Source organism: Phaethon aethereus (genome assembly GCF_964289735.1).
Source record: "Phaethon aethereus genome assembly, chromosome: 7".
In the NCBI taxonomy this organism is placed as follows: domain Eukaryota; kingdom Metazoa; phylum Chordata; class Aves; order Phaethontiformes; family Phaethontidae; genus Phaethon; species Phaethon aethereus.
Window position 1 is genome coordinate 40,009,219 of NC_138583.1, and position 10,923 is coordinate 40,020,141.

General features: G+C 44.4%; 1 protein-coding gene across 4 annotated transcripts in view; it reads right to left on the bottom strand.

The window, feature by feature from the left end:
• Positions 1 to 807: 807 nt before the first annotated feature.
• Positions 808 to 10,923, bottom strand: part of EBF3 (EBF transcription factor 3) — a 121,100-nt gene continuing 110,984 nt past the window's right edge. For 2 of the 4 annotated variants that reach the window (XM_082002577.1, XM_082002576.1), the window contains exons 12-16: positions 10,482 to 10,547; positions 9,643 to 9,820; positions 8,241 to 8,429; positions 7,634 to 7,723; positions 808 to 972 (exon numbers count right to left, since the gene is read on the bottom strand). In XM_082002577.1, the coding sequence (XP_081858703.1) occupies positions 941 to 972; positions 7,634 to 7,723; positions 8,241 to 8,429; positions 9,643 to 9,820; positions 10,482 to 10,547 (555 nt within the window). In that variant the 3' untranslated portion in view covers positions 808 to 940. Of the gene's footprint in view, positions 973 to 7,633; positions 7,832 to 8,240; positions 8,430 to 9,642; positions 9,821 to 10,481; positions 10,548 to 10,923 lie in introns of all 4 variants that reach the window. The other 2 variants (XM_082002575.1, XM_082002578.1) reach the window with 2 other exon arrangements.

The window sequence follows — 10,923 nt, forward strand, 5'->3', positions numbered from 1 at the left end:
GCAAAATCACAAAAGTCTACAATTTTATAACCACATACAAAACACATTAGGGAAGAAGGATCTAGAAGTCAAAAGGACAATTTTCTGGTACAAGAAACATAGACTTCACAGTAGCCTAAGAATGCAATAGTATACAGTGCTAGCAAAAGTTGAAAAAATGTCGCAGATCACACTTGCTTAACAGGAAGCTCTAGCAGTGGAAGTATTTTTTTTACCAACAGACAGTAGCAATTTTTTCTCTGTCAGTGTGCTTGTTGAAGGCAAGAGAATTCAATATCAAAGTTACAATTTCTAACTACAATAAGTTACAAAGTTCCATTTCATTAAGATGAAGTTAAGCAATGATAACCCTCCCGCGCCCGCCCCCGCGCCCCGGTTTTTTTCTAATCATATATTCATCCTTTTTTTTTTTTTTTCCAGTTTGATGGCTCATAACCTCCTTGGCCCCCTTTTTTCCACCACAAAAAAATATTTCACATTATAGAGATACACAACCATTGTGAATCTAGTTATGAGTACAGAAAAATGTTCGGAGGCATTTTTCATCAGTGTTTCATGATAATCAAAATGGTGCATCCACAAAGTTTCTCCCAACACATAGCAAGTACTAGACATAGCCAAGACGTAATCAGAAACTTTATACAAAATAGGCGTCGCTTTTTCCTTATTCTTCAGGACTGAGAAATGTGAAAATATGAGAAAAATTCAGTCAATAAAATGGAATTGTTCATGAAGAAGTAGGTTGTTTGCATGTAGATTCTTAATAGTTTAAATAAAATCTTTAAACAAAGTCTTTTTTTTTTTTTTTTTTGTAGCATTTCGATTTGTTGCTGATTCTGTGTGAAGATACTGTTTCCATCAGCATGTCTTAATATACTAAACTTGTCCCCTAAGCCCATCCTCTGAAGCTTGGTGCTACGGTAGGTAAACAAAAGTGACTTTACATTGGCGGGACTACAAGCCCAGACATAGCTAAAAGAAAAAGAGAAGAAAAATCAGCCGTTATTAGCACGCTTGCGTAAGGCACATCTGGTTCAAGGTGACCGCGACGGTCGGCGCCGGCCGGGAGCGGGGCGGGGGGATGCAGCCCCGGGCTCCTCCACGCTGCGCCACGGCATCCTCCGACCGAGGGACCACGGACACGCGCCCTTCCCGGGGAAACGCCCCGCCGGGCCTTCGCGCCGCGGAGGGAGGCTCCGAGCGGGGCCTCGCGCGCGGAGCGTCCCTCCCAGCGCGGGGCCGCGCGCCGGAGAGCTGAGGAACACCGCGGTCGCTGCTGGTTGCGTCAGGCACCCCTTGGGGACGTCCCCGCAGCGGGAGCCCCGCCAACCGCCGCTTCGTGCCCAGACCTGGCACCTGGGCAGAAAACCTCCATTTCCATGATGGTACTTCATGACCGCGGGGCCGAGCGAGTCAAGGACTCTCGGAGAGCGAGGCCCAGCGCCCTGCGCCCGCCCGCAGCTCTGGAAACCAAGCGCCACGCAAAGGCGCGAGATTAACACTCCTGACGAGCCACCTCCTTTTCTTCTAACAGGTCAAGACCGAGGTGCCAACAACTACTGCTTTTTTCCTAGTCAACTCTTCGGCATAAACACAATTTAGACAGCCTTTAACTCTAGTGTTGTTTAATTTTTGCCATAACGATATTTCTCATTAATTTATGTACAACAGATATTAATAAATTTGTTCTTGTAGTGATGTGAACTTCAATTTCTCAGTTCATTAATTTCAACAATATTAATTTGTTTCAGATTCGCCGTTACAGCTTTACGGTTTGGGAGAGCCGGGTCCGTACACGTTTCCTACGTCGCCAGCCTCCCACGCAGCCAGCGGCACGGTCTGCAGGACCGGAATTGCTCCGAGGGCCGCGGCCGGAGCCCCGAGCAGCGCTGGTCCCGCGGGCGCCGGAGGCAGCTGAGCGAGCTGACGCGAAGGACGCGTAAGGGACTATATCTCTTTCAAACGCATCTCGAGCGATGCTCTTGAAACAGGTGGAAGTTTTCCAACTCTGCTATTTTTTTACCACTAATTAGGATGCATCGAACCTGTCAAAGTTAAAATGGAAGATACCGTTTTGCGTGGCTTATAATACTGCATGTTTTAACCCTAAAGAGGGACTGAAGTTACAAAACTGGAGAGTGGTGCGTATATTGGCAGAGACCCTTTCTACCCAGAGCATTTCCTTTCCCTGTCTTGTTCCCCCTAAATCTCCCGTGAGTTTTCAGCCAGCGGGAAGCCTGGTGCCACATCAGCCCCAGGGTTTGGTTCCGAGGTTGCACCCGAACTGAGGGATGAGGAGCTCGTTTTGAGGTGCTGTTACGCTCCAATACAACCATCAGCTGCCCTGGAAATCAAGATCACCACAGGTCAACCCAAAATATAGGGTCCTCCTGTCTCTCCCGCTTCAGATTCAGCAAGGGTCCGTCATCGCGCTCGGTACGGAGGCGGCGGCGAGACGTAACGGCTGTGTGCTGCAGCCAGCGCCAGACGTGCTCTGCCAGCACGCCAAGCACAGCGCAAAGGTCCACGGCCGATCCAGACATTTGTTTCTCCAAGGAACAACTTAGCTGAAAAAAAGGCCAGGTTTTCCCTCCAGAGGTTGCGTGCATAAATACCTTCCTAAGTAGCGCATCAGTTTTGGTACTAACACCCTGCACGTCTTCCTCACGCACTTAGTGTACTCTCGTGTTTGGCTCCTGCTGCGCGGCAGTTTAGGTTGTCTGCCGCACACTTTTCCGGGGAAGTCTGAACTCTTTAACTTAAGTCATTGAGCCATTTTTGTTGAATTCTATCTGTGGCACAATGGGGGTGGGGAGTGTGCAAAATTTGTGCTCCGAATATTTCTTTCACTATTTTTTTTAGTAGGATCATTTGACAGTTGTGAATTTCTGCACTACATTTCCTGCTGTGCAAATTGATACCAAATGCCTTTTTAAAGAAAAATGGGGTGGCCAGTTTTTTAATAATAATTTTAATAGTTTCATCCAGGGGAAGACCAGAAAATTAAGCAAGATGCAATTTTAGAGGAATATAGAGAACCTTTTGCTCCGCATGGCAGTCATAAAGCTTAACCAGACAGCAATATCTTTCACAATCTATAAAAAGTAAATTACGATTGAAAACCAAATTTTGAACACATATTGTACTTCCAACCTTGCAGCGAGCCAGCACCTTCTCACTAAAAAAATTATTTTATACCTTAAATGTCCATTGTTTTAAACAGGAAAAAGCCCTTTGCCCTGAGGAACCCATATGCTGGCATCCTGCTCTTAAAAAAATGTGTAAGTACTTAGCTTTCTGATCGCAGACCATGCAGTGGAAGTCACACAGAGTTAATAAGATTGTGGCTTTTTGGGTTTTCTGCAGACTGACTCGCAGGAGCGAGTCACACCCACAGGACAACAGAGAGAGGGGTAGGTATCTCCTCCGAGAGCCGCCGCTGCCGAGGTTTGACCCGGATTAGGGTGTCAGTTGGCCGAGGACGGATGCGCAGCTGACGGGGGGCATGCGAGTGCAGCAAGGAAGAAGACTGCACGCTAGCGCTGGCCGGCACTGCCCGCACACCGACCTCGCTGAGATTTCTCCAGTTTGTCTTCTTTTTCATTCTTTTTCTTTTCTCCTTAACCCCTGTCCTGCATCTCTTTAGAAAAAAAGTGAATCCCCTTGTTGATTACAGACCTCTCCACGTTCACACTTTGGCAGTAAGTCCTAAAACGCGGAGTGGCTTTTGGGGGTATGCTTACTAGCAGCAAGGTCTTGTTTCTAGTGCGGTGGGCTCAGGTGCTCCTGATGCTTCGGGTGATGTACCACAAGCCAGAAGCTAGAGCAGCTCTATGTCTGCTTTATAGGATGTTAGGAGACAGGACAGTCCATCTGAGGTCCAGATGGAGCTGCATAGTTCTGCTCCTACTTCTTCATCGTTCTGCTCCTACTTCTTCATCGTCCTGCTCCTACTTCTTCATCGTCTCAGATGTACCAAGAACAACTATTTTTTGGGGGGGGGGAGGCACATAGACAAATCCTACAGTGGTTTAGCCTCAAATCCCTGTAAAAGGACTACCCGTGTCCGCAGGGCTGTCGCATGTTGGGTTTTGCCATGCTCTCATCTGACTCTGACTCTTCACAGTGCTACCAAACCGTTATAGGGAAACCCGGGCTGCCTGGCCCCATCGCATCGGTGTGCAGCGCCTTGCCATAGCAGGGTCAGCCAGCTTCCCTGAAAACCATCCAAGTGGCTTTTATTTCAGAGCACTTGTGGGGAAAGGTAAGATTACACGCAACAAGAGAGAGGATATCCTGCCCTGCGATTAAAAGAGCACGTCATCCCTTCTTATCCAGATTCATAAACTGCAGGATTTACCTTAGATACAACAGCAGTGCCCACGAGCTCTTACTTCTCCCTTGGCTTGACTAAATGTATGTGACCGTCCCCAACAGTGCAGACTCCTCAGCTCTTTCACATCCCGCTGTATAATGAGGCTCTGTACTTGAAGATCACCAAAAAACTTTAGGTGCATTGGACTGCAGCTCTTGAATTCCATATTTTTTTAATTTAATGTAAAAAAAATGCTGATCAGAAAAGTCTCGAGCTACTTGTTTGGTGTTCAGAAAGCAGCTAATTAGATTTTTAAAATGGCTCAATGTCAACAAATGACTAAGAAAATAGGAGGAAGAGAAACCCTCTACATCGCTGTACAGGTAAAATGCAGTGTAAATAAGTATCATCTCCTGCATCGCTGGCTTTTCTTTATGATGCCTCATGAAGGAAGCATATGACAAATTCATCCCTGTCTTGCCACTCAGTGCTGGCCGCAGTTCAACTCAAGGCACTGGTTGAGATCTGTGAGGACAGCTGGGTGGAGGGTTGTCACCCTGAAGCTTTTCATGAGTTCAGTCTGAATTAACTCAATAGCTTTGGTTGGAAAAAATGATGGTGCCTCTCTGCTGTGGTGATAAAGGAACTCACCACGGGTATGTCAGATGCAGTTTGATTGTCTCCTCGGCCCAAGGGGACCTGGACCCCCATATTTTGCCTTTTGCTAGGTACCCTAACTCGCACGATATGAAGCACCGCTTCACGGTGCCGTGCTACTTTGCATAAATAGTTAAACTTTTTGTCTCAACCCTGGAATCCAGCGCCCTAATTACCAGACCAGAAAGACGCTCTCGCTATTTCTGTGGGTCATTTTGCTCAGCACGGAGCGATTCAGTTCAGCTGCTTCAGCTGGATGAGGAAAACAGGATAACTTTTTTTCCTCCCCAACACTTCTACCCCTTCTCAGTTTGGCTGCTAAACCAAACCCCAAAGTTTCGGCACATCCCTACATCTGGATACCTTTGAGTTTCAGAAGTTCTGAGCGCCTGGGGGGGTCGGGCCAGCCCGGTGGGGCCGCGGCGCAGGGCTCCTGACCTCGAGCTGTGGCAACAGCCACGGGATGCTGCACTTCGTGAGGGGTGACAGCAGGTCTGCTGCTCCGATTGCAGCGCCCTGAAATCAGGGGTTGAAGGGATCGTTAGGCCTTCAGCGGGCTGGCTGGACCCAGAAAAAGCTTAGTCTAGAGCAGGGTTGGGCCTCAGCCTAAGAGCTGACGTCATGACCTGTTTAACAAGGCGGGCATTGGTTGGTGTGGAGTCACGACAGGGCATTTACACAAAGCGCGCTTTGTACCCCGGGCTGAGGAAGTATGGCCGCGGGGGGCTGGGGAGGTGCTGGGGGAGATCGGGTGCTCGGGGTCTGCTGCGAGCTGGGCATGTAGCCTGCCCAGTTCTTCTGAAAACCCCGCTTTGCAGCGATCTAGACCTCTTAAACACCTGGAACCTTGAGTATCTGAAGGGAAGCCCTTTATTTACATACTGAAACTGCAGAAATTTACATCATTTTAATTTAGACCTTTAAATAATTTTATTTTGGGGGGCAAAGCAGTATCAACAAGTTAATGAGAATATATACAAAAATATCTGCTACAGACTAGCTACAGAATAGCTATTCAGATATAAGCCGTGTGTTACCACATTTTATTTTATTATTAAATTTTATTTTATTAAATTTTATTAAATTTTATTAAATTTTATCAAATTTTATCAAATTTTATCAAATTTTATCAGATTTTTTTATTTATGTCAATATTTACTTTTTATACTAGTGTATTTTTATAAAAAGAGAAAAGTAGGACACTGGATTATGTTATGAATGGATAATCTTTTCTAAGAACATTGCTTACACCTGGTATAGTTTTCTGCTATCACATAGTAAAGCTTCCACTAAAGACACGTGCAATGACAAATATCGTTAATTTATTTATCGTTTTCCCTAGCATTCATCCTACAATAAGATTTGTGTAGCTGGATCCTCAGCCTCACGTTGACCTGAGTGCGTCAAATAAGCTCTCAGATGCTTCCGTGGGCCAAGAAGTTAGTAACAAGCTCCAGGGACATCCGTTCTGAGATCCTGGTCTCCAGTGGCGCGGGTTTTTGGTGGACAGGCAGCTCTGTGGGACTATGCCTCTCCAAAGTGCCTTAAGCTGGATACCACAAAATGCAGGAGTCCAGAAATAGTTTGGGCAAATCAAAATATATGTCTTCATCTGTTTGGCCGCGAATGCTCATCATATTATGGCTATCATGGCAATACGAAGAATAAATAACACTGCACTACCTACATCTTCACTAAGAAAGTCGAGAGGAGTGACGACCTCCGGGGTAGGAGCGTCTGCAAGCCTTTCTGTGCGCCGCGGGATCTGAAGTGCTTCAATATACCGCGCCGTACCACGAGGCTCGTTATTTGTAAACAGGAGGCAAGCAAACCTTTTCAACGATTCTAATGCATCTGACAATATCATCTTCTAAACTTTAAGATATGCCACAAAAAGGAAGACTTCTTTGTTCATACTTTTATTCTTCCACCAAACGTACACTGTATCGTGATTCTTCCTGCCCCACTACCAGCAGGTGACCATGGAAATTCTGCCACCGATTTATAAATTGTTCATTACACTACCCACGTGAAATCACACAGATTAAAAAAAAAATGCAGAAGCTTAAAATTGCCTGCCTTAATTCAAATATTTAGTCATTCACATAGGGAGGTAACCGTTCTAACACCACAGGAGAGCATGCAAACTCACTGCACAAGCGGCTAGCTAGTCCAGGGGAAAGCTAGTCCACTGAGTAAGAGCTTAACCTGATTTACACTGATTTGAGGTGTTTTAAAATAGATATTGCACCGTATGTAAAATGGGGAAATCGCACCACATTATGCGGGGATGCCGCTAGTTCCAAACGTCCACAGAAATGCGTTCAGAAAATGTATAAACGCGAGGAGTACACGAAACCTCCGAGAAGGACTCGGGGATACAGTCTTACTTTAAAATTTAATGCACGAAATCTTGAGGGAAAATGCCAGAAAAACAACTAGCGTTTTCTCTAATGCGAGTCTTAAAAGTGAACTAAGATTTGCTTAAAAACTTAGCGTACCATTCATGCTAGCCTATTTCTTTTCCTGCTTTTGCAAGGCTATGAGAGCACCAGAAACCTACAAATATAGCCAGGTACCTTTCTCCAAAATAAACGATCAGGGCTTGAGTGTATGCACCAAAAAAGCAATACACAGAAAATCGAGAGAGATCCAGCTCACCTTGAAGTCCATTTCCATTTGCACTGGTGCAAGATGGTGGAGGAGAGGCTTGGGGCCTGACAACAGGAGCGAAGGCGCTCTTTTGTTTCACTGCAGAGATGACATTGGCAGGTGAGAATGAGAAAATGCCGTGTGTACTGCTACAGTTTGAAGGGAGGGTGACCGAAGAGGCTGCCATGGTAGGGCTTGACGGCACTACTGCAATAAAGCAAAAATAATCAGGACTCAGATTGAGGTTTTCACGGCAAACACGGAAAAAGAGAGTGATAGGGCCTTGCCTCTTAAAATATATATATATATATATAAAAAAATATATATAAAAAAAAAAATGAAATGCCTTGGCTTGGCCACTCTCTGGATAACAGGCAAACTCTTTTGTGTTGGACTTTTGTTACGAATTGCGCAGTCCAATTTTTTTTTTCTATCTGAGATTGTATTATGGCATAAACAGATCAATTTATTATATTCGTTTTTACGTCCAGCCTCCAGAGTCACCCCTCCTTTTATCCAGTAGCTCACAATATAGGAAATCAAAACAATGCAAGTATTTGATTTTGTAGTAAATATGAATCTATATGATGATGTGTTACCAAAAATAGACACTTACTGCCATAAGGAGAGTTAGCTGAGGAGCCATTAAGAAATCCAGGGGAACCTGGTACACCTAGATTGGGCATGCCGGCATTGCCATATCCATTCATGCTATTGCTGACTGTGTTGTAATTGGACTGCTGAGGAGTACTGCTGGGAACATATCCTCGCGGGGAAACACTGCTTGTGTTGCGACTGTAACCTACTGTGTTAGAAACCCCCCCACCCCAAAAAAATAATGTTATTTTATAATATAGACTTAGGGCTGGGGGGTTTCCTCATGCAGCATATATTACACAGTTTTAATTGATTGCACAGCTTTGCTCTAAGTTGTCTCTTACTGCCCTATCAACTCTTGCAGTTTGAGATAACCTTATCACGCCAACCCTACTTAAATCATCTGCGAGCACTCTGTGTTGTCTCTCCTCTTAGCACAGACAGCCAACAAAAGCTCTCTTCGATCCAGCTGTGTCAGGTGCCTTCACGTTTGTCTTTAGGAGCAATTATCAACAGGCTCGAGTCCCGCTTTGTACCAGCACACTGAATGAACTTTCAGCCTCTCCAGACCTTCAAATGCCATAGCTGACAAGAAAAACTTTTTTGTTGCAGTGATTTACTTTAAAAGGCTGTTTTGGGGTATTCATTTTGTGACTGATATTTTTATATTACCAATAAGCTCATACTTTTGTAAGGTGTAGCCATCGGTGAAAACTAATTCAAGATCAAGTACAGAATTTTATAAGGCTTATTAGCTTGGAAATGCATTAAAAGACAATCTTTTTAGAAGAGGAAACATAGCGGAATCGGGATTTTAAACAACAATTTGTTCCTATCTGGGCAATCAATTTAATAATTATGTTGCAAGCAAAAAATATGGGTTTGAACATATCTAATAATCCTGTTTCCCTCCTTCCATTAGTATCAAAATTAATTTTAAATGCAATATGCTACATGCATTTTCAATTACAACAGGTAAATTAAATCAACTTTTACTTTTATTAGTAACATATATGTCACACATGCCTATAAACAAAGTATTTTAAAATCACAGACATCAAATTAGATTTATCTGTGTAAATGTTCCAAAACCGGGTGGAGATACCTAGACATAATTATTTTATAAAAAACGTGCACGTTGTATATTTACTGTGAATAATAAACAGCTTTCTACACTTTGCCAATTTTTTTTTTTTTTTTTTTTTTTGTCCACTGGAGATGCTTTATGATAACAGTAAACGAAAGAACAGGAAGAATTAAATATTAAGAGAAAGTTAAAGACGGCATTTCATTACACGATCAGTCATATGACTACGGGGAAAAAAAGAAGTAGAACACAGTGGTGACATCAGCTCGTATTAATAGGCACTGGCCAAAAGCAGTCAACAGCGTGACAGATTAACTCTTGAAACCCCACATACCTTGGTCGTTGGCTTGCGATGTTTCGGAAACGTTAACGGCGAGCTGGCTGCTGAAGGAGTTCACCCCCATCATGCCAGTGTGAGCAGGAGTGTTGGCGAGAGTGGGGATCTGGTTGTGGTTGCGTGGCACACTGTATAGCGCTTCAGCAATGTCGGCTGCTCGTTTCAGGATTATTTCCTGTGAAAGAGACAAAATGAGCACTGACGACTAAGAAACCGATCTGCGCAAATATTCCAAGTCGCAATAACGTTAGAATTTACAGAAAAGACTCATGTGAAATTATAGGTAGGGTGGGGACCTTGCTGCTTGCTCCAGCTGCACCTTCTGTTTTCCTTCCTGCGTACCGGAGCACTATGCATTTTCACATCCACACAGTGAGTATAAAGAAATAAAGAAATTAACATAAAATTACAGTTTGGCCCCGGAAGTCCTGCGAAAATTGTAGCATACACTTTATTCGTCCAGGGCAGTAGATGCATTTTCAGCAGTTTGCAAAATACAGTATGTTCTACCCGCTCTGTTTAGCAGATTTCTTTAGGACTTGCCATTAGTCACTGTATATTTTGGCCTGGGTTCAAGGTTATTCTCTCGCCTTAATGATGGCTTATGCTTTTGGCACCTTACACTTAATCGCCATTTCTGACAGGCAAACTAGCCGTGAGGAGGGAACGGGAAGGTGAAGCGTTTCCCTTAGAGCAGGGCATCACGTCAGACTGCCCTCGAGGCGGCTGGCGCAGCCGGGCTGCGTACAAAGGGAACGCGCCGCTGCTCTGCCGGCTGGGCAACCAGCAGCTATTGGGTTGCCGGCGTAGGCGCGTAGACCGCGCTAGTGACCTACCTGGTTGTTATGGGGCATCCCATATAGGGCTTCAACAAGGTCTGCTGCTCTCTTAAGTAATACTTCCTAAAGAAAAACAAAGAACCTGCGTTACGTTTCACTACATGCAGCCATCGTCCCAAGAAGAAGAGAGAAGTGCAATACTGTTGGCAGTTCGCGGTGGCATCTATTATTATGAGGAACTGATAAAGTGCGTAAAATATATCACACTCCATCCTGGTGCTCCCGCTATATTTAGCGGATGTATTACAAAGATAGGAAGGTATTTTGTTTTGGAGGAAAATACTGTTTGTGGATGGAAGTCAAAGTTAGATACGAGCCTAAAAATAATATTGCATTTTACATCCAGCTGTTCAATTATGATTGACTAGAAAAGGTGTTTGCTGCTGTAGCATGTAGCTCCAGTGCTGAATTAGTGAAATCAGTGCTTGAGGTTTAATGA